Below are 24,575 nucleotides of genomic sequence, written 5' to 3' on the forward strand. Positions count from 1 at the left end.
AAACATCCTAAAAATGAAGCTCATGTCCAGCTATGCTTTTTCAAAATGTAACTTGAAACTATTTAGGTACGTAGCAAAAATAGCTGGAGAACGCATTCTGTAAGCCTTTGCCTACAGGTTTTTAGGCTTGAAGAACATGAACACATTTTCAGTATCTCGGTTGATTACTGGCACTTACACTGGTAGTAAAACGTTCACATTCATCCGGAGGTAGTAGATTATCCTCTGTAACACAGTTTCCTGTATTTAAATCACTAGCTCCCTTTTTTGTCTACAGATTATACAATAGAAATTTTGAAGGAGAAAAAATTGATTTTTTTTTTCTCATCAAGGTGGGTCACCAAACATTACAATCTACTCAGTTTTATTATGCTACTGCCAGTGCAAGTTTAAAAATCCCAGAGACTTGAGGAAAAGTGGCAAGTAATGAAGATTAGATGCAAAAGATAGACTTGGAATGACAAACAGATGTTATAGATGACACCTATGAGGGCTCTAGTACAAATAATACCTTTATATAAGGCATTATACTGAACTGAGGCTAATGGTATAGGAATTACAACCAGCTGCACCGTACCAGTGTTAGACTTTATTTGGAGAGATGCAGTTTCCCAAGAACAATGGGGAAAACAAGCAACAGAAGAATAATGTATAGCAGAAGTCGTGTAAAACCATTACTGAAGTTATAGACATTTAAACTCAAGTTTGAAGAATCATGCTGGACCTAAAGAATTTGGTAGATGTCTGACTACATGCAAAACATGCTTGCTAAGTACTCAAGAAGTACTCAGATTCAGGTTAGAATATCCATCACTGAGCTCAAAAGCTACTGTCAGCAAAAAACCAAAAGCGCCTTGACAGCCACCAGGAAGCCAATATTAGTCAAGAAAGTTATAACACAATTGAACAGATAAAATAAAACTTCCACAAGAGTCTATGATCAGACACTCTGTACATTTTCATGCATGGAGCATGCAGACAGGACTAGGACATAGAAGAAAGTTGGAATTCAATATGACATGTGGAATAAGTCACCAATGCAGAGCCTCAAAGATAAATAAACACCAGAAATTCCCCAAACTTAGTCAAAAGAATAAAAAAATCTCATAGCATATTGACTTGTTAATTTTGTATTTTCTCCTAAAAACAAAGAACGCTTCCAAAAAAACCCAAATACACCTCTATCTCCAGAAAGAAAAGAAAAAAAAAAGACAACATTATTTAAGCTATGGATGACTTTTTTTTTGTAAAAAAGAGCTATCAGATGATCACTAAGGGACTATTCATATCAGAAAAATACAGCTATGTATTAAAATATCTGCGTTCTGGTATTGGATCATGTCTAGACAACTGAGGTCACAAAACAAATGAATTGATGTTAGAAGATTGCATGGGAAGAGTGTGGAAGGTAGAAAATAAGAGACTTTTACTGACACTTCTCAAATAAAAGGGTGCTTGGGTTTTGTCCTTCCAAAATTCTGCCTGAACATCTTCCTCCACAGACAAGTCTACTATTTTATAGCTGTAGATTTTAAAACACATAAACTGGAATTATACCAACATTATTTCTCCCCCCCAAAAAAACTAGAAGAAAAAGAGAAAAATACTGTTCTCTTGGAAAATCATAACTGAATGAATGCATTCAAACAGAAATGAAACCAAGAAATTAATTTTAAGTAGTGATAGAACCGTTACTCATTCTATCAATGTGGGCCTGACATGATTTTCCCGAAATCAGGTAGGACTGGAAAAAGAAGAAAGAAACCATCCAAAGAGAAAGGGAGTTCCTTACTAGTACTTGGAGCATAGTTGTCCTTGGTCACGCTCCTGTCCCAGCCTGGAAACACTGTTGGGTAAATTGTCTCCTCCGAAGAGTCTTCGTCATCTGAACCATTGCCGCTTGAGGTCACATCTGCTGTGATGATGTTAAATCTGCCGTGAAGCCCTAACCCACAAGGTGCCTTCTGCTGACAGCAGTTACGCTGTCCTGTCTCCCCACATGCAGCCTTACGAGCACAGAGGAGAGTGTACAGCACCGTGCTTCCCATGATCCATACCTCCTCCTGGTTTTTCCACCCACAAGGCACTCGTCACCCTGCCATGGCCCTGCTGAAGCTGCCCCAACGTGGCTCTTAGCTACATTTCAGTGCCTTGTGCATGCTCGCAGCACTAACCGTGCTCTGTCCTCTTCTAGCAGAGTGAGCATAGACTACTTCTAAGTTGCCTCCAAACAGGAAAAAAGGAAAAACCCAAGTTCACGCTTTATAAAGTGACTCACATGCTCTTCCCTTTCAGGCACGCAGGAGACCTCCACAGTACATAAACGATGTGGACAAATGCTCTACTGCTACCAAATGTACAGTCAGCGAGAGATAGCCCCATACTTTGCTTTTCCTACCTCAGACACATGGTAACGGGAAGCGGTGGCATATACCACACATTCACACACACACACCCACACCCCTCCACTTAATGCTTCTGAAGCTTGCTGCCCTGGTGCTCTGGTTATTCAGCCCCTAATCAAAGCGCCCTCTTAGCACGACATTCTTTACCCTTGGTTGCTTGCGTGGGTTCTTGCGTCTTCTCTCCAGGATTTGACCACCACCAGTGGTTTGAGAACAGATTCCACTGAGCTTGGGTGGTGGTTTTCTGCAGGTTGTCATGACGAGGCGCTGGAGCTGCTAGGACATGGTTCATTCAACCAAGATCTTGTTATTATTTCTTGGGAAGCACTTTTCCTCTAGCAAAGTCAAGTCCACCAGCACCGGCACCCTGAGCATGCTCATGCCACTGAGATGGATGTGAGTGCAAGGCGAATGCATGAACCTATGGGATCATTACATTCCTCCAGCATGGAGCCAGATGCAAGCACTACTGGCAGTCCCAAGAAAGAACACGGTCCCTTGAGAGGAGTCGTCAAAAAGCCCTGTGGCTCTTTGTTAGCCCTTCACACTCAACAATGTTAACGAGTTCCTCACAGGCTTTGCCAGCAGGAGAGAGCGGATAGCCGTAGATAGACTCCAGAATGAGGAACATCCACCAAGATGACATAAAATCACATACAAAAGGGGAAAGAAGTATCCATGACGGGCAAAAAGGACACCCAGAGATAAGCACACCCATTAGTTTAGCCCTCTCTTCTACTGACAATCCCATGAAGCCCATGCTGCCAAGGACCTGGGCTCAGATCTACAGCCATTCCTCTCAAAAGACTCATGCACACCCCCCTTGGCCTGATGCCGCCAGCAAAATCCACAACAGAAACACTTCCCAGTTAGGCGTCAGCAGAGCATGGAGGGAGAGGCGCAGCTTTACTCCTGTCACATCACCAATGCACAATAACTTCGCAGAACATCATAGCATTTCAAATAGTAATGTTCCGTACGTTTGTGACAGGCATTTAAGGATGGAAAGAGGTTTTTCTTTAGAAAAATTCCAGGAATCTACAGCCTTTTTGTCCACTGCGCTAGGCAAGTCAAACAGGTACTGGCATGCAAACAGAAATTATTGTGCCACTTGTATAGAGGCTGGAAACTCCCTCCAAAGAGGCATTATTCCTTGAGACACAACATGCCACGAGGGAAGCCCACAAATCAGATATGAATGGAGACAAAACATCAGCTCTAGAAGCAATGGAAGAAGGTGCTTCTAAGAATACGGACCTCACAAGATGTAAATGGGTTTTTCCTGTAGCATGGGAGATGTGTTTGAACCAAGAGCTGATCAGGAGAGCATCCAATTTTCACACAGTATAGGTGTGGCAAAGGAGGAGGAACATTGGGTAGGACCGGAAAAAGAAGAAAGAAACCATCCAAAGAGAAAGGGAGTTCCTTACTAGTACTTGGAGCATAGTCGTCCTTGGCCATGCTCCTGTCCCAGCCTGGAAACACTGTTGGGTAAATCATCTCCTCCGAAGAGTCTTCGTCATCTGAACCATTGCCGCTTGAGGTCACATCTGCTGTGATGATGTTAAATCTGCCGTGAAGCCCTAACCCACAAGGTGCCTTCTGCTGACAGCAGTTACGCTGTCCTGTCTCCCCTACATGCAGCCTTACGAGCACAGAGGAGAGTGTACAGCACCGTGCTTCCCATGATCCATACCTCCTCCTGATTCTTCCACCCACAAGGCACTCGTCACCCTGCCATGGCCCTGCTGAAGCTGCCCCAACGTGGCTCTTAGCTACATTTCAGTGCCTTGTGCATGCTCGCAGCACTAACCGTGCTCTGTCCTCTTCTAGCAGAGTGAGCATAGACTACTTCTAAGTTGCCTCCAAACAGGAAAAAAGGAAAAACCCAAGTTCACGCTTTATAAAGTGACTCACATGCTCTTCCCTTTCAGGCACGCAGGAGACCTCCACAGTACATAAACGATGTGGACAAATGCTCTACTGCTACCAAATGTACAGTCAGCGAGAGATAGCCCCATACTTTGCTTTTCCTACCTCAGACACATGGTAACGGGAAGCGGTGGCATATACCACACATTCACACACACACACCCACACCCCTCCACTTAATGCTTCTGAAGCTTGCTGCCCTGGTGCTCTGGTTATTCAGCCCCTAATCAAAGCGCCCTCTTAGCACGACATTCTTTACCCTTGGTTGCTTGCGTGGGTTCTTGCGTCTTCTCTCCAGGATTTGACCACCACCAGTGGTTTGAGAACGGATTCCACTGAGCTTGGGTGGTGGTTTTCTGCAGGTTGTCATGACGAGGCGCTGGAGCTGCTAGGACATGGTTCATTCAACCAAGATCTTGTTATTATTTCTTGGGAAGCACTTTTCCTCTAGCAAAGTCAAGTCCACCAGCACCGGCACCCTGAGCATGCTCATGCCACTGAGATGGATGTGAGTGCAAGGCGAATGCATGAACCTATGGGATCATTACATTCCTCCAGCATGGAGCCAGATGCAAGCACTACTGGCAGTCCCAAGAAAGAACACGGTCCCTTGAGAGGAGTCGTCAAAAAGCCCTGTGGCTCTTTGTTAGCCCTTCACACTCAACAATGTTAACGAGTTCCTCACAGGCTTTGCCAGCAGGAGAGAGCGGATAGCCGTAGATAGACTCCAGAATGAGGAACATCCACCAAGATGACATAAAATCACATACAAAAGGGGAAAGAAGTATCCATGACGGGCAAAAAGGACACCCAGAGATAAGCACACCCATTAGTTTAGCCCTCTCTTCTACTGACAATCCCATGAAGCCCATGCTGCCAAGGACCTGGGCTCAGATCTACAGCCATTCCTCTCGAAAGACTCATGCACACCCCCCTTGGCCTGATGCCGCCAGCAAAATCCACAACAGAAACACTTCCCAGTTAGGCGTCAGCAGAGCATGGAGGGAGAGGCGCAGCTTTACTCCTGTCACATCACCAATGCACAATAACTTCGCAGAACATCATAGCATTTCAAATAGTAATGTTCCGTACGTTTGTGACAGGCATTTAAGGATGGAAAGAGGTTTTTCTTTAGAAAAATTCCAGGAATCTACAGCCTTTTTGTCCACTGCGCTAGGCAAGTCAAACAGGTACTGGCATGCAAACAGAAATTATTGTGCCACTTGTATAGAGGCTGGAAACTCCCTCCAAAGAGGCATTATTCCTTGAGACACAACATGCCACGAGGGAAGCCCACAAATCAGATATGAATGGAGACAAAACATCAGCTCTAGAAGCAATGGAAGAAGGTGCTTCTAAGAATACGGACCTCACAAGATGTAAATGGGTTTTTCCTGTAGCATGGGAGATGTGTTTGAACCAAGAGCTGATCAGGAGAGCATCCAATTTTCACACAGTATAGGTGTGGCAAAGGAGGAGGAACATTGGGTAGGACCGGAAAAAGAAGAAAGAAACCATCCAAAGAGAAAGGGAGTTCCTTACTAGTACTTGGAGCATAGTCGTCCTTGGCCACGCTCCTGTCCCAGCCTGGAAACACTGTTGGGTAAATCATCTCCTCCGAAGAGTCTTCGTCATCTGAACCATTGCCGCTTGAGGTCACATCTGCTGTGATGATGTTAAATCTGCCGTGAAGCCCTAACCCACAAGGTGCCTTCTGCTGACAGCAGTTACGCTGTCCTGTCTCCCCTACATGCAGCCTTACGAGCACAGAGGAGAGTGTACAGCACCGTGCTTCCCATGATCCATACCTCCTCCTGATTCTTCCACCCACAAGGCACTCGTCACCCTGCCATGGCCCTGCTGAAGCTGCCCCAACGTGGCTCTTAGCTACATTTCAGTGCCTTGTGCATGCTCGCAGCACTAACCGTGCTCTGTCCTCTTCTAGCAGAGTGAGCATAGACTACTTCTAAGTTGCCTCCAAACAGGAAAAAAGGAAAAACCCAAGTTCACGCTTTATAAAGTGACTCACATGCTCTTCCCTTTCAGGCACGCAGGAGACCTCCACAGTACATAAACGATGTGGACAAATGCTCTACTGCTACCAAATGTACAGTCAGCGAGAGATAGCCCCATACTTTGCTTTTCCTACCTCAGACACATGGTAACGGGAAGCGGTGGCATATACCACACATTCACACACACACACCCACACCCCTCCACTTAATGCTTCTGAAGCTTGCTGCCCTGGTGCTCTGGTTATTCAGCCCCTAATCAAAGCGCCCTCTTAGCACGACATTCTTTACCCTTGGTTGCTTGCGTGGGTTCTTGTGTCTTCTCTCCAGGATTTGACCACCACCAGTGGTTTGAGAACGGATTCCACTGAGCTTGGGTGGTGGTTTTCTGCAGGTTGTCATGACGAGGCGCTGGAGCTGCTAGGACATGGTTCATTCAACCAAGATCTTGTTATTATTTCTTGGGAAGCACTTTTCCTCTAGCAAAGTCAAGTCCACCAGCACCGGCACCCTGAGCATGCTCATGCCACTGAGATGGATGTGAGTGCAAGGCGAATGCATGAACCTATGGGATCATTACATTCCTCCAGCATGGAGCCAGATGCAAGCACTACTGGCAGTCCCAAGAAAGAACACGGTCCCTTGAGAGGAGTCGTCAAAAAGCCCTGTGGCTCTTTGTTAGCCCTTCACACTCAACAATGTTAACGAGTTCCTCACAGGCTTTGCCAGCAGGAGAGAGCGGATAGCCGTAGATAGACTCCAGAATGAGGAACATCCACCAAGATGACATAAAATCACATACAAAAGGGGAAAGAAGTATCCATGACGGGCAAAAAGGACACCCAGAGATAAGCACACCCATTAGTTTAGCCCTCTCTTCTACTGACAATCCCATGAAGCCCATGCTGCCAAGGACCTGGGCTCAGATCTACAGCCATTCCTCTCGAAAGACTCATGCACACCCCCCTTGGCCTGATGCCGCCAGCAAAATCCACAACAGAAACACTTCCCAGTTAGGCGTCAGCAGAGCATGGAGGGAGAGGCGCAGCTTTACTCCTGTCACATCACCAATGCACAATAACTTCGCAGAACATCATAGCATTTCAAATAGTAATGTTCCGTACGTTTGTGACAGGCATTTAAGGATGGAAAGAGGTTTTTCTTTAGAAAAATTCCAGGAATCTACAGCCTTTTTGTCCACTGCGCTAGGCAAGCCAAACAGGTACTGGCATGCAAACAGAAATTATTGTGCCACTTGTATAGAGGCTGGAAACTCCCTCCAAAGAGGCATTATTCCTTGAGACACAACATGCCACGAGGGAAGCCCACAAATCAGATATGAATGGAGACAAAACATCAGCTCTAGAAGCAATGGAAGAAGGTGCTTCTAAGAATACGGACCTCACAAGATGTAAATGGGTTTTTCCTGTAGCATGGGAGATGTGTTTGAACCAAGAGCTGATCAGGAGAGCATCCAATTTTCACACAGTATAGGTGTGGCAAAGGAGGAGGAACATTGGGTAGGACCGGAAAAAGAAGAAAGAAACCATCCAAAGAGAAAGGGAGTTCCTTACTAGTACTTGGAGCATAGTTGTCCTTGGTCACGCTCCTGTCCCAGCCTGGAAACACTGTTGGGTAAATTGTCTCCTCCGAAGAGTCTTCGTCATCTGAACCATTGCCGCTTGAGGTCACATCTGCTGTGATGATGTTAAATCTGCCGTGAAGCCCTAACCCACAAGGTGCCTTCTGCTGACAGCAGTTACGCTGTCCTGTCTCCCCACATGCAGCCTTACGAGCACAGAGGAGAGTGTACAGCACCGTGCTTCCCATGATCCATACCTCCTCCTGGTTTTTCCACCCACAAGGCACTTGTCACCCTGCCATGGCCCTGCTGAAGCTGCCCCAACGTGGCTCTTAGCTACATTTCAGTGCCTTGTGCATGCTCGCAGCACTAACCGTGCTCTGTCCTCTTCTAGCAGAGTGAGCATAGACTACTTCTAAGTTGCCTCCAAACAGGAAAAAAGGAAAAACCCAAGTTCACGCTTTATAAAGTGACTCACATGCTCTTCCCTTTCAGGCACGCAGGAGACCTCCACAGTACATAAACGATGTGGACAAATGCTCTACTGCTACCAAATGTACAGTCAGCGAGAGATAGCCCCATACTTTGCTTTTCCTACCTCAGACACATGGTAACGGGAAGCGGTGGCATATACCACACATTCACACACACACACCCACACCCCTCCACTTAATGCTTCTGAAGCTTGCTGCCCTGGTGCTCTGGTTATTCAGCCCCTAATCAAAGCGCCCTCTTAGCACGACATTCTTTACCCTTGGTTGCTTGCGTGGGTTCTTGCGTCTTCTCTCCAGGATTTGACCACCACCAGTGGTTTGAGAACAGATTCCACTGAGCTTGGGTGGTGGTTTTCTGCAGGTTGTCATGACGAGGCGCTGGAGCTGCTAGGACATGGTTCATTCAACCAAGATCTTGTTATTATTTCTTGGGAAGCACTTTTCCTCTAGCAAAGTCAAGTCCACCAGCACCGGCACCCTGAGCATGCTCATGCCACTGAGATGGATGTGAGTGCAAGGCGAATGCATGAACCTATGGGATCATTACATTCCTCCAGCATGGAGCCAGATGCAAGCACTACTGGCAGTCCCAAGAAAGAACACGGTCCCTTGAGAGGAGTCGTCAAAAAGCCCTGTGGCTCTTTGTTAGCCCTTCACACTCAACAAGGTTAACGAGTTCCTCACAGGGTTTGCCAGCAGGAGAGAGCGGATAGCCGTAGATAGACTCCAGAATGAGGAACATCCACCAAGATGACATAAAATCACATACAAAAGGGGAAAGAAGTATCCATGACGGGCAAAAAGGATACCCAGAGATAAGCACACCCATTAGTTTAGCCCTCTCTTCTACTGACAATCCCATGAAGCCCATGCTGCCAAGGACCTGGGCTCAGATCTACAGCCATTCCTCTCGAAAGACTCATGCACACCCCCCTTGGCCTGATGCCGCCAGCAAAATCCACAACAGAAACACTTCCCAGTTAGGCGTCAGCAGAGCATGGAGGGAGAGGCGCAGCTTTACTCCTGTCACATCACCAATGCACAATAACTTCGCAGAACATCATAGCATTTCAAATAGTAATGTTCCGTACGTTTGTGACAGGCATTTAAGGATGGAAAGAGGTTTTTCTTTAGAAAAATTCCAGGAATCTACAGCCTTTTTGTCCACTGCGCTAGGCAAGTCAAACAGGTACTGGCATGCAAACAGAAATTATTGTGCCACTTGCTCAGGCTACTGGGATGGATGTCAGTGCAAGGCGAATGCATGAACCTGTGGTATCATTACATTCTTCGAACAGCAAAAATATCCAAAATTGTTAGTGAAAGTGAAATCTGAAACATTCTCCTGAAGTGTAAGATTTTGTTACTAGATCTGAATTTCCATTAAAATCATTGAATTCTTCATAGCATTTTTAGGTTTGACAGAACAGAATATGTACTGTATGTGAAATACACCCTGATATTTTGACAAATGTATTGAAAGATTATAGAAGCATTCACAGCATGGAAATTTAAATCCCTTAGGCAAGCCTGTTGATAGTTTAACCTTTCGCTCTGCTACAAAAGTTATTCATCAGTAATCTGAGAAGAAGAATTTGCAAGAAGAGCTGCTCTTCAAGTGATATGTGTTTTCATCAAAAGAAAGCAAAATCTCTTCAAAATGTTTCTCTGGAAATATTTTTATTTTGTCAGTTCCTCACAAGCAATATTTTTTAGCAGCATTTAGATCATCTCACTTCTGTATCTTGAAGATGAAAGAAAGATATGTACATATCATGTACTTTCTAATTCAGAAAAAAAAATCTTTAAATAATTAATTTAGAAAAAAAATACCTTGAAGACTAACATCAAAGACACCACTTTTGATCAATTTTTGTGCGATATATGAAAGCACTGGAAAATGCAAGACCTAGGAATCAAAGTTCTAATGATCAAACAGGAGAAACTGATGTTCTTCAGTCTTCAGTAGTTACATTTCGCTTATCTGTTAACTGCAAAGTTTACAAAGCGTATGGATTTAAACTCAGAACTGCACTTTTTCAAGATGTAGCTATTGTGAAAGCAAAACCTAACAGGTTTTGCCTTCTGAAAAGCTGTCCTTGACTGAATAAATATTGTATCTTCCTGCAGCTCCCTAAACTTAATGCTACTAATACTACTCTGACATTGGTGTCAGCAAATGGGAAACCTGGACATTCAAAATCTGATCTCTGAGTGACAGACCATCAAAAACCAGGTGGTCTCAGACTCGGAGCTTTGGGATGGAACTGTGAGCTTAATGATAATGCCAAAATATTGGTTAACAAGAAAATAACTAACTAATTTCCTTCTGACTTGATGTAATCCCAGCAAAATTCTCACCTCTACCTGCTTTCCACAGTAAGCCTTGGGAGCTAATTTTCTTAAATGATGAATATATATTCATGGTTTCCTTCCACATACAAAATACCAATGCTGACGCTTTCCTGTCAGATCAGCCAAAGTATGGACATAAGACTTTTTCAAATGATTATTTTTTTTTTTCAGGGAATATTCCAAACCAAATAAAAAGAAAATCCACCAGAGCAAAAAAAAAAAGTATGGATGTATGGATGAACACAATCAGTCGCAGTTACTATTTGAGTAACTAGCTCTGATAACTTAGGGAAGTATCTCATCAATCAACAACAGAATTTTATGACATCTAGTCCACGGCACATCTACAGATGAATCACAGCTTGTTAATAACAAAGAGAAAAACTTGTTTCAGCCAGGAGAGAAAGTTAATGGCAAAGTGCTGGCAGTGTATTAATCTGGACTGTGAACTTGATGGAGAACATCAATAGTAACAGCCAAAGCCAGCACAATAATGATAGGGGATGATCTGAAGAACAAGGAGCTGTGGCAATTGCTTACTTCAAACCATAGCAAAGAAGTGTTTTGATCAAGCTAGACACCTTTTCACCAAACTTGAAGTTTACAAATGGTGTCTAATATAGATGGAGAGCCGCCAGTTTTGTTTCTCACTCCCACACACTATAGAATTAGGTATGATTTTAGCCATCTATCTGAAGTTATATGCCAAATACTTTTTGTACTTATTTCTTAATTTCCTGCTTTTCTGTCTGTGGGATTTTTCTCTGGGAAATTAAATTGTGGCCGGGATATTCCAATGAGCCTGCACTGTTGCCCAATGCAAGTAGCAGACATTAGGGCTTGGCTTTATCTTAATTTTTGTTTGTTCTCCATGTAACTTTCTCCTATGCTACTGAAAATTTGATGACTTCTTTTGGAGATGCATAGCTTATACTTAGCTTCTGAAAGGAGTGCTAAATTACTCATTCATTTATAACGCAGTAAAATTAAATTAAATGGATCTGTTTGGCTTTAAACTGACGTTGCTGAGTAATAGCTAAAGCTATCAGAAAAGCTCAGGTGCAGTACTTTCATAATCTTTTTTTCCAGAAAATCAGTCTATCAACCCTAAACCAATAAACATTCATGCCAATGCTATCACTTCTGTGATACACATATATCAGTATTGGCATCTTTTATTATATAGGTCTATAGTTATTTTGATCTTTAAAAATCTTAAATACCTCTAGTTTTCCCTCTGTAAAACAGTCATGCCCATGAGACAGAACTGTTAGTAACAGGGAGGGACATATGAATTTAGGATCAATACATTTGATAATCAAGCAGTAAAGGGAAAACTGAAAGCTTTCCTGCCTAGAAACAATGCACAGGTTTTTGCAATGGGTACAGAAACATCTGTACAAGGAAGCACTAAGTCACACACACACATACAAAAGCAAATAAATATGAAGGAAAAATCACCACCAGAGTCAACCAGGCAAACTCCCCACTATTAGCAGGTGACATCCCCCTGTCCCCCCACCCTCTCTAGCAATACTTTGTAGCAAAACCTTTCACTTGAAACAAGCACCAGATCATTTTCTACTTGCTTTCAAGGTCTAGGGAAAAATTAACATGATATTTCTTCTTTCTGTCTACATATTTATAAGGTGTTAGTAACCTTCACATCCTCTGAGACAAGATGTTTGGTTGAATGATTTCTGTCTTTTAGTAAAGCTTTTGCTAACTGTGTAACACATACAATCATTCTTACTCTATCCCGTGATTTCTAAATACAGAAATGGGGGCACCATTCCTCCAAGTCACATAGACCACTTGACTGTCTATCAGCAATCAAAAAACAATTAAGCAAATTCCTCACTATCATGGGCTTCCATGGTGGGGAAAAAAAGAGTCAACGGAAAGAAATTTTCATTTTTATCCGTTCATTCTTTACTACAACAGGCCTCTCTAGGTCTCCTCTGTATAATTAAAAAGTTCTCCCTTTAGGTACGCTTTATTTTCTGGATCAAAGATTTTTATCACTCTAAACTTAAGAACGAAAGTTAATATATGTATAGTTATACTTTAAAACGTGTAAGATGATTTAAAAAGTTTTCTACTTCCTGTAGCTGCTGTGCACTATATATTTGATAAAAACAACACAAGCACTTTTCCCCACTCAGTACAGCTATTTAAGGACAAAGCAGAAAAAAATGGCTACTGTTCTTTTGAGCCCTCAAAGCCTGGGGAGCCAGCACAGGCCCCAACTTTTTGTCATGTATATTGCCAACAAGGTGAAAAACAGTTTTTGCAGTGCACGAGTGGCTTGGCAAATGGAACTGTCACTTAAAGCACTGCTTTGGTGAGCCAAGGCCATGGTCTTGATGTGGATTACACATATTCACAACAATAATTATATTAGAATTACAGACACTTTCATCACGAATTGACAAAAATGTCCTTTTCTACCTCAGAAATAAATAGACTTCAAATGTTAATTGGTAGCACTAATGTATGATGCCTCATAGAGTAAATAGTTGTGATAAAAAGCAGTGGGAAGCACAAAACGACGACCTTCCTGAATTCATGTATAAGCAATGAAGTAAATGTACAGTAAATGGTTTTGCTCCCCTTGTCCCAGAGAGTGAAGTTTATTTCTGATTTAACAGGTCTAGAAAGTACTGTCTTTCAATGTCTTTTCAAAATTGGAGATGATTTATACTTCACCACTTACCAGACTGCCCTGCTGGAAGAAGAAAGCAGTTTTAATGCAATCTATATTTGATGCAGTTATTAAATACGTAAATCTTACTAGTACTCGCAGGATACTGTCCACCATCTCTTTCAGGGGAATCATCAGCTGCCGTCACCAAAGAGATGTCAGGTGATACAGGAGAAACTTCATAATCTGTATGGTGATGGATGAATTATTATTATTTCTTTAGCTGAGTTGCAACTCAGCATTCACAACTACTTCAGTTATTCTATGCTTCAAGCTTTATTCCTTCATTTATTTGTCCAAGAGAGAAGAAAGACACAGCCTAGGTTCTTCAGGTAATTCAACACCAAATACCCTTACTTTACTAACATAGTAAGGATATCACCAAACAGATTATTTCAAGAGGAGTATGTATTACAGTGATAATGAACATTCTGTCAATGATCTGTTCATGTGACTCAAGCTCTAGTTGTACCTGTATACCATCTGGACAGGGATTCTAGAGCAATGAGTGAAGTTACTTGTATTCCCTTCTTTACTGAGAAACATTCTGAGATCTCATCAAAAAATCTAAACTGCATGTAAGCAGAGTTGACAAGAGTCATCATGGCAAGCGACTGAAATACCTGGCATACACCTTGGGGGATGGCTCTGATCCTAGTTCCTTAGGAAAAGAATGTTAGGATTTACCTTTCATGATGCTAACTACATGGAAAACCAAGCATAATATGTCATGAGTATACCACCCATGAAAAGTCATTTTATAATCCTAATGCTTCTGCTCTTTTTTTTTTTTTTAAATTTCAGTATTTATAGAGGATAGCAATGCAAACTACAGGTATCCTTCACTGGTAAGTTATTGGCGGTTTGATAAAAAGCCTGTAGTCAGAGGTCACACAGTAAACTTCACTGTACTTAGAGGATGAATTATATTTGTATCCCTCAGGTTCAATGGGACCTAGTCTTTCAGACTTTCAAACCTTTGATAATTTCAGCCACACAAGCAACGTAAAAGATGAAATAAAATACATGCCACTTTCACAAGAAAGCAAGACACAGGCGACACACTGTAATTCACCAATTTGCTGCCCTGCAAAATGCCCTAGATTATGGCATCTGTGTTTCGTAGAGCTTCATCAAAATAGAATTTGGCTTTACCACATAAAGGAAGAAGATTTTAATAACATTTTAATTTGGCATTTTTAGATCTCTGTGCATTCTGTAATATGCTGAGGTAAGAAAATATCCTAAAAATCTCCCTGTATTTGTACAAAGAGATATCATTGTAAACTCCTGCTTGTTCTTATTACTTAATGTCAGTTATGACTTAATGTCAATTCAGAGAAGAGATAAGAATATTGTCCTTATCTCTAGATACCCATACCTCTCTGTGTTCAGTGCTAGGTATGTTTTTGAGCCTTTAATGAAATAAATATTTTAATAAGAACGACAGCAAATTCTTAGAACCATATGTTCTCAACATTCTGGGAAGGCTTATGTGGGAAACTATGCTGATGTGTGGCTGCTTTGTACTCCATGCAATCAAAAAAAAATTCAGAATGCTTCTGTTTTCTTTCAGAGGCATGCATTCTCTTTTTCCTTCCCCAGGATACAAATTAGAGACGGTGCTTCTCATTCCCTCGTGATATCCTTTAAGTAACAATGTAATCCTTCACTCAGTGACTCTAAAGGGGATATAGTGGCAACCTACCGTCCTTACCAGAATCTTTTCTAGGAATTTCTTTTTCACCCCCTCCAGAAGAATGATCTGGCAGCTGTGAGACTGGAGTAGCACTTTCATAATATGAGGGGCTGGATCTTCTGATGGAGGTATCCATGGGAGTTGTGTCATGTGTTGATCCACTACCTGCATTTTCATCATCTGCACCCGAGGTTGAGGACTCTCCGCTATGACGTGTGCCATCTGCATTATAACGTGAGCCATCTGCATTGTCAATGACTGTTGAAAAGAAGAAATTAAGTGGCTGATAATGTCAAGGAGCTACATAGTTATATTTCAGTAATGCTGAACAGTTCAAGTTGTGTAACAAAAAAATAAACAGTTGTGGATTGATATCAGTTTATCCATTTCTGCCATCCTATCTAATCTGTCGACATCATATATTACTAAGCTACATCTAATGTATATATGCTAATGTATATATTTGAAAAACATATAGGGCCTACTCTGCATCAAATATTTTGACGTTTTGATCAGACAGTTTGATTTTGAACATAAAATCTTGACCTCTGTAAAGCCAATCAGAATTTTAGAATTGGGACAAATAACATTATGAGAGATTTCTTCCACTTCCATCTGTTTTTCTAATGAGCAGCTCAAATGAGATGTAGAAAGGTTGTTGTCTTAAGCAAAGTCTTATATGTCAACGAAACACTAGCAGCTCTGAGGTGCTAACAAATGTAAACACCTATATAAAAAAAAATTTGGTAGCACCTTGAGGCAAACCAAGCTGCACAGGATTTAAGGGAAGACAAGCGACTAATTGCTTTAACCGCTGTTGAACATCTCTTGACTTATTTTTCTTGTTTGGCTTGATTTTTAGTATTAACAATTGTTTATGTAAAAAAGACTACCAAATCCCAAAAACGAAAGAAGAGGCCAGCCTTTTCATCAATACAGTACCTATTTCACCCTGATTATTAAGGAAAGAAGTATCTAGTCTTTCAATTGGCTCACAGACTTTGTCCCTTGTTTCTGTAAAAGAAGAAAAATAGAAAATATTAATTTGAGAAAGCTGAGAATAAAGTCACATGTATACACATTCTCCTAATAATTTAGTAAAATATTTCCAACTATTAAAAAGTTCAAAATCTTAGAAGAAAGCAGTCTGCTTCTGCCCCGCATCGCTATCTAACTGCCTGATGTCTGAATGGAGATTTGCCTGAGAGGTAATACTGAATGAACCTGCAACAGGAGAGGAGAAGCCACATCCACAGGCCTGGGATGGCTACCCCAGGCCTTGGAGCTGCTGCAGGTGTCAGTGACTCCTAGCATCCCTTAACACAAATAACTGCTGTTCGCTATAGAAGCTCACGTGTGCATGAACAGAAGAGCTGAGCTCCACCGCTTACAACAGTTATGTCTTTCAGATTCACTGCTGCAGAGGTTCACTGCTCTAAGCCATTAAAATGAACCACTCTGAAGCTACTAATTTAGTCCTGAGGGCAGAAAATGGTTTAGTTCAAAATACACTAATGACAAAATGGGTCAAATTCATTGCTGGCATTATAGACACGCTTCTAGAGGCTGACAAAATGTATTTCTTCTCAGCTGAAAAACAGATGATATTTAATATAGAAGCCCTCATTCCAGTACCTTAAGTAGGAGATTACATATGCTATCATTAGTTAATCTATATCTAAAATACATCTTAAAGGCATATACATACCTGTGGCGTTGTAACAATATGCATCATACCGGCCAGTTGTGTTTGATGTAAGTTTGTAAATGCCAGTATGATTTGCTGCACAAAGATGATAGGGGTTGATTCGTGGGATAACAATATTCCCCACTACAAAACCATACCTGTGAAGAACAGAAATACACCATATTGCATATTACAGCAGATGGCATAAATGTTCTAGGTATCTCAAACATGAAGAAGCTGTGAAGAAGCCATTATCTTAATCTTACATTATTTTTAAAAAGTGCATGCGTTTATGCATACTTTTTGTATATGAAGCGTGTTCCTTGCTCACATGTTGCTACGTCAGTCTCCAGCCACTCAACGCCATTTGCATGTAATTTCTAGTGCTAAGCCCATTTTAGTTGTGACTATCTTATTAGCTAGGATGATCCGTTCCAGAGCAAGGTAGTGAAAGTGAAGGACTGGGAGGCAAGTGCACCTTTCACTCAGTGGAGGTTGTATTACCTGACACTAAAGACTGGCTTCCTTTTTCTTCAGGGAGTCACATTTTCATTGCTATAAGCACAACATACTGCTCAGTGACATTTCACACAGAAATGTTGGGGGCTCAGTTTATAGTACCTGAGCAAATTTAGACGATGATTGTAAGACACATCACCTGCAAAAGCTGACAGCTTAGTAAAATATTCCGATACAACACTCATTCATCCAAAAATTCTTACTGTATCTTTCAGTCAAACAATGTGGCTATTGTGTACAAAGCTCACATATTTCTGTGAAGACTGTGGTTAATAAAGCTACATAATGCACAATGCTTTATTACTGTTTTGCAATCCTGTAACACCTGATTAATTCCAGTGTATTTAGCTGGGAGGTGTGATAGAATGGTAACAAGAACTGGGGTTTTGTTGGGTTTTGTTTTACTTCTTGAGAGGTACAATTTATCAGGGAAGAGTAAATTTCATAGCTTTGCAGCTTTTTATCTGAGAGTTCCATTGCATGTCTAATGTGCAGATACTTGCAATTCTGAAACTCTCTTGTAGGTGGGATTATAAACTGCTTTACTCACACTTCCAACTGATCCTACAACACTGACACTTGATAATCCATTAGTCACCTACTTGTGTTATTGCCTATTGATTTGTTTTATTCACTCACCATTCCACGTGTATTTTGGTCATTATATGCAGTGTATTTTTTCTCTCCTACTCAAGCTTGATAAGAGCCTAGTCTTACTGACATGGACTTCTAGCACAGGATCGACAAATGAAAGTAGGAGGGTGGGAAGGCTGGCCAGAAGGAAGGGAGGAAGGAATCCTATCTTATGCCTTACATGTCCAAATCTGTCCTCTGCTAAACTGTGAATTAGGGAGAACTATTGTAACACTAATGAAAAACTACAGTTCCCTGCTGCAAAAAAAACATTTCCTTCTACTCCTTCTTTCAGTTATCTTTCTATTTTAACTTCAGAAAGGACTTTCCATACTGCATCATACTCATAATTGCTATAACTAGAAATCTCTACATCTAGGCATTTATTTAGGATTTGTCTCTACATTTACATATTTAGGACTTAGTCTCTACATGTTGTGTAATGCTGGACAATTCAGAATGCTGAGTATGTTCACATGCTAATGTCAAAGAAAGCACATGCCTACTATGTTATGCAAGGCTTTTCTCTCAGAATAAAGAATTGTCTCTAGTCTTTATGTGGTACCATTTTAAACAAAATTCCCACTTCTCATAGAAGAATCTTCTAAGAATTTTCTGTCTGTTGTTCCCTGGCACCATTGTCTACCTCTTTCACCACCGTGCAGAGCATAATGCTTGTGAAAATGAATGTGCCAGATGTTGTCATCAGTGCCAGTGCATGACATTTATACGTATAAGAATGTTTTCAAGGTCTGCACATATATCTTTCCATGATTACAAACTACTTCATATGGATACTGTTAATTTGAAAGGAGCTTTATTCAACTGTCATGGACATGCAAGCCAGTGGTAAAGAACATTCATGCATTAGTTATTAAAAAAGTAAAACACCACTGACTAAACTGAAATGAAATAATTCACAGGAAATGGTTCCAAGCAGTATTGAAGCTAGTACTATTTCTCATGGTACCAGAATGAGAGTCTTACAATTGTGTAGAAATATCCACTGAACTTTTCTGTTCCAGTCAGTTAGAAGATAAATTCCATTTCAACATATTTGCTGTTTATTTTAGATTGCAATAAAGTTGAAAATCTACAGAAATTTATTTCAACTCTGTAATGGCTTACCAACATGAACCTATGTTATTTGATTTTAAAAAAAAAACCACAACCAAACTTCAGGTTTACAGTTCCTGAGTTCATTCTCTTTTCTGCATAAGACTGTTTAGGATGACTTGCAGAATAAGTGTATTATGTGTTTTGTAAAGCAAGATCACATGACCATCTGGTCTGACATATTTATAGACCATAGGACTGTCCTGACTTGGTTACTGTTTGAACAGAGGGCATCCTTGGGGAAATACTTCAAGCTGATGAAATTTGGGTGTGGCAAAGAACCTCCTACAACATTTGTAACTTGTTTCAGCCAATAATTATTATCTTTATATATTTTGCTGTATTAGTACTCACTTAATTTTTTTAATCCAAAATTTTCTGTAAGTAACTTCCAGTCTCTTGGTCTAGTTATTTTTTGCTAAACTGAAGAGTCTGTATTATCCGCATTTGTTGCCCTATACATCATTAATCACAAAAGGCAATTAAGTCTCTTGACCACATGGTTTTGGGTTTTCTAATAAATTTTATGGCTGTCTTCTGAAACTTCTCCATTCACAGATTGTAAGAAAGCACTAATACTGTGGCCATTTTTTCACCGGGAGTTCATCCCTCTCAGTACCACTTGCTACTTTTTACTGTTTCTTGACAAGACGGAGTTCCCTATACTGTATATGCTACCTTCAGTCTTTGACCTTATATCAGGTCATGAAAGATCGTAAATACTTTTCACATACTTACCTTACCAATTAGTATGATCTGAACATCTTCCTGATTAGTTTATTTTACTGTTAGTCTTTTGTTATCTTTAGATTTTATCTGTAAGAGGTTATGCTTTTTTTAAAGATAATGGGTAAAAAGTATATGCAGTGAAGAACTTATTTATTACCAGACCCAGAGCAAACATATACATGCACAAAGTTGTTTTGTTCATCACAGAATGTTACTTTCTTGAGGACTGATATGGCCATCTAATTAACAGCTATATGAAGTCAACTGTAATTATTACACTATATCATGGCTGAATGGACTTGTCATGACATACTATTTTTTCAAGAATTTCTTTACCTGCAAGTCTCAAATCCAAGTTCATGAGCTTTCTTCAACTGTTCTAGTGTTGACAAGGTACTATTGAGAGCTCTGCAGAGTTCTACTGCTTCAGATCGTGTGAGACTGTAGCGACCGTTTTTCTCAACATGAAAAACGCCTCCATATCTGCAACTTACATTGAATTCTGGTATCAAAAGAAAAGAAGAAAATGAATTACAAATTATTGGACTTGATGCTTCACTGAAGGCCTGTAAATGATTTATTTTCAAGTATAGCGCTTTTAACGCAAACCAGTAACCAGTAGCAGCTACTGATTCACTCAGAAAGAGAGCTAGCACTTTCAATCATCTTTTTCATATCTCCCTTCTTTGGGCTGACACACAAGCCAAACAGCTTTTCCAAAAATAGCAATACAACATGTTTTTGAGACGTATCTAGCACTTCTAACAAGTCATTAACAATGTGCATAAGGTGTGAATACATTGTGAAAATCTTGGAAGCCACATTACCGCAAAACTAACTGAATATTCAAATGGATTTGAAAACAAAATATTTCATTCATAACAGAATTTTTCAAAGATTAAATGTGTATAATCAGAGCCTTTAAGATCATAGGGTTCCTTAATTATCTTACTGCGATCCCTTCACAGTGGATCCTTTTAAATGAATATCTACATTAATCCCCCGTTTCAGAATTAGTTCAAGCAACATGTTTCTATCATTAGCTAGACAAATGCAGGAAGCTTGCATTAGTTTGATGTTGCATGATCTACCTGAGACAAAAACTATGTGAGCTTCACAGATATTCTGAACTAGATCAACATTGTGCTGTTAAATACTCCCTGAAAGATAATGTTTAAGCTCTTCTTATTCAGCCTGCTGGGGCAGATAGAGAAGCATCAAATACACATTATTTAAAACTTCACATGAATTAACTTCTTGCTCCTTCCTTATTCATCTTGACAGTATTTCCCTCTATTTTGAAAGGATTTCTCTTGAGCTCATGCTTACACACAAACATCTTATTGCCAACCCATGTCAGAGTTTAAATATTTTCTGCAGTAAGCTTATTTAATGTTAAAGGATGTCTTAGGTGGATTTTAATTTAATAATACTGTAAAGGTTTGCACATGGAAGTAACTTTCAATGGCAGGCAGTATAAGGATGAAAATAATGCATTAAAAAAAATAGATGCCATAGTTACGTTGTGTAATTTGCTTTCTGGCTGTCAGCCTGGGAGCCCTGAACAAACAGTATATGCAAAGCCTATGGGAGGGGACAACCCCATATAATTCACTACAGACACCGAACCAAAGGCATAGGGGCTAGAGGCTCTCAGGAGATCACACTATGTTCATCTTTCTGTTGGAAAGATACTGCCTACACAATGCAACAGGTACAGTGTTAGAACAGTATAGTTCAAGGAAGGTCATGACTGAGTAAAATGAGAAGAAAAAGAAACATCCGTTTATCATCTTTTTTAACAGGAACATCTAAGAAAGAGAGGAGAATAGGAATAAGAATAAGAATAAGAATAAGAATAAAAATAAGAATAAGAATAAAGAATAAAGAATAATGAATAAAGAATAAGAATAAAGAATAAGAATAAAGAATAAGAACACGCATCAGAAAAATCAGGTGCTGGAGAAAAAGGGGAAAGATCAGGATGCTTCAAAGCAATGTGAATTAACTTTGCTCCTACCCCACCTTTCCCTCAAGAGAAAAAAGTGGTTGCAACTCCAGACTAGAACGACAACTGCTAAGCACGATTAATTGGAGTAGCCTATTATTCCCAGTGAAGAGAGGAGCATGGCTCATTTTTATCTTAATTTTAATGGGAGTTCCACGTGCAAGAAAAGGAAAAATAGACCAGTCTTCTCCAAATACTAGAAGTACCATCTATTTGAAATAAAAGATGCCATATAATAACTGCTTTCCTAAAAGACCTGAAATACAATTCATGTACATTCACATTGACACATTCTATGCGAATAACAAGCAATTTTCCTAATGTAATTTTTGCTTGACAGTCTATTTTCTTCTATAGCATAAATGTGAAAGCAAATTATAGTAATGAAGGCATGCACTCCTCCTTCAACTGCTTTTGTTCATTGGTAAGCTGAGGTTATTCTATCTACAGTGTATGTACTCAGTGTAAACTGCAAGGAATGTTCCTTTCCACAAGAAACAATCAGGGAGATATAATACCAGATTAGATCCAGACTGTATGGTGTATGAAAAGACAACCATTATTCACAGCAGGAGTCCAATAGTATTGATGACTGTCCAAAAAGAGCTCAAAAGTTGTACATCCGATCTTAAGTACTTTTACCATAGGCAACAGAATTAATCATTATGGTTACTCAGATTGTCTTTCCACAAAAGAATGAAAAAAAATCTTTTCTCCCACCTGCCATCCCAATTATTTAGGCTGACAAAAACATTTAATGTAAACAAAATTGATATACGCTGCATAGCTGTTTAACAGTCTTGATGATTACAGTTCTTATTATTTTTATTATCATATGTTATAAAAAACACCTAGAGGACATAATTTTGTTTTGTAAGTTTTGTAAAATTTATGCAAGACTAATGTTTTTTCTCAAACTGCCTTTATTTTGACACAGCTGTTTTCTTCCAGGGAAAAACAGTTGTATTAATATTTCTCTGAGGTCAGCCATGTCATAAGAGGTTTTGAAGTCAAGAATGAGAAACCTGTGAGGAAGAGGACACTAACAAATGCATTTTTCTTTCCTGGAGGACTGAATGTCTTGCAACAGGACTAAGTTTCACAGTCTGAGAAGTTAGTGGGTTAACATAGAATGATAGTCTCAGCAAGTTTCCACACATGATTGTGAACTAGTTGCAGCGCTTCCACAAGTGCCAGATGCAGATATGCACAGCACTGGTCCTGGGGACAGCTGATGGACTAGAGGCCTTCTGTGGCCACACCCCTCACTGAACAGCACCATGCGCTCAAAAGCCACTGCCACGTGTACCTACGAGTCACATATGTAGTCAACAGGTGTTCAGGTTGCAGATCCCAATAGATGTTTTCTTATGACAACACAACGAATAGCTATTCTGCACAGAAAGATGTGGCCCACGACTACTGCTATGGAATGGAGCTGCTCTCACAGCTGCCATGTGAGTGACTTCTATTTTGGCTCTGAATGTTCCATATTCAAAGCCTGATGTTACTCTGGAAGTTGTCCAGTCAGCAGCTGCATTAAACATAAATGACCTAGGCAGGAAAAAGGTTTCTCTTTACTTTTCCCTTCTTGATTCTCTCTTTCCTGTAGAACAAGGCAGGCCTATATTTGTTAATAACTAAACATACTCTGTGAAGCCCAAGACCTAATATTAAATTTGGGGGTCAGCTCACAAAGAACTATTTGATTACTGAAAAGTAACAAGCACGGTGACTTTGGAACTGGATTTGTTTGGAACATCAACATCTCTTCCAATAACTTCAGGCTAATTTCTGAAGAATTTTTGCTATGAAAGCAGATACCACTTGCTTTGGGTTGCATTTGAATCTCACAGCTCATCCCAGATTCACTTAGTTTAGCTGTCATCAAACCTCAGCCCATTCATGGTTTCAAAACACTACAATATATGCTCCAATACCACGCAGAGATCCAGTCATAGTCAGAATCCCATACATTAGGGAGCCAATTCCTTAAACTCCAACTGTTGAAAATAAATAGACTTATTTACACAAATAGGCTTAATGGAACTACTTGTGGGCTACAGCTACATACATGTACATTTTCCATGGAAATTCTCAGCCTGGCTCTACAGCATACATACTGTACACAAGGACACTTCTGGGAAGTATCAAGCTTATTGTATGTGTGCTGACCAGCTGCACTGCACACACACACAGAGGGGCCAAAGCTCCTGGGAAGCCTTGGTGACGCAGTGTGGGAGAACACGTGGCTGTCCAGGAAAGCCCCAGAAAAAATGTGGCAATCCAATTCTCAAAACTGGTTTTGAGGCCATGCAATTAGTTGGTACTTTGCCCTAAAGTAATGTTGAGACAGCATGCTTTGTTTTTATTTTGATGATATCTTCTGTACCTACTATTAAAAATATTTGTAACATTGCTGTAATATAGACACTCTGTTCATGAAGCAGTGAGTGTGGAAGAAGGACTACAGCAGTACCTAAAGCTCACACGACATTTCACAGTCTAAGCAAACTGCATAAACCCAGCATCTCCTCTGTGAAGACAGTAATCGCCACATTTTAAAAATGGCAAAATACAGCTGCAGAGCATACTGCCCACAGCTGTCAGAGAACCCAGAGTTTTTACTTTATGGTCTCATATTTTAACATCCAGAAAACGGGCACCCTTAATTGAATTAATGAAAATATTTCTATTTAT

At 40.4% G+C, this 24,575-nt stretch overlaps 1 protein-coding gene across 16 annotated transcripts in view; it reads right to left on the reverse strand.

Annotated features, from left to right (window-relative positions):
* The window catches only part of CD44 (CD44 molecule (IN blood group)), a 64,795-nt gene that overhangs the window by 21,820 nt on the left and 18,400 nt on the right, over positions 1 to 24,575 (reverse strand). For 10 of the 16 annotated variants that reach the window (XM_075094366.1, XM_075094372.1, XM_075094369.1 and 7 more), the window contains exons 2-6: positions 20,204 to 20,369; positions 16,892 to 17,028; positions 16,126 to 16,197; positions 15,202 to 15,441; positions 13,575 to 13,670 (exon numbers count right to left, since the gene is read on the reverse strand). In XM_075094366.1, coding sequence (XP_074950467.1) covers positions 13,575 to 13,670; positions 15,202 to 15,441; positions 16,126 to 16,197; positions 16,892 to 17,028; positions 20,204 to 20,369 — 711 coding nt within the window. Of the gene's footprint in view, positions 1 to 1,792; positions 1,913 to 3,835; positions 3,956 to 4,596; positions 4,723 to 5,879; positions 6,003 to 6,640; positions 6,770 to 7,923; positions 8,044 to 8,683; positions 8,844 to 13,574; positions 13,671 to 15,192; positions 15,442 to 16,125; positions 16,198 to 16,891; positions 17,029 to 20,203; positions 20,370 to 24,575 lie in introns of those variants that run through there. The other 6 variants (XM_075094371.1, XM_075094370.1, XM_075094368.1 and 3 more) reach the window with 3 other exon arrangements.

The sequence above is a fragment of the Phalacrocorax aristotelis genome, chromosome 5, assembly GCF_949628215.1.
Source record: "Phalacrocorax aristotelis chromosome 5, bGulAri2.1, whole genome shotgun sequence".
Taxonomy (NCBI): Eukaryota; Metazoa; Chordata; class Aves; order Suliformes; family Phalacrocoracidae; genus Phalacrocorax; species Phalacrocorax aristotelis.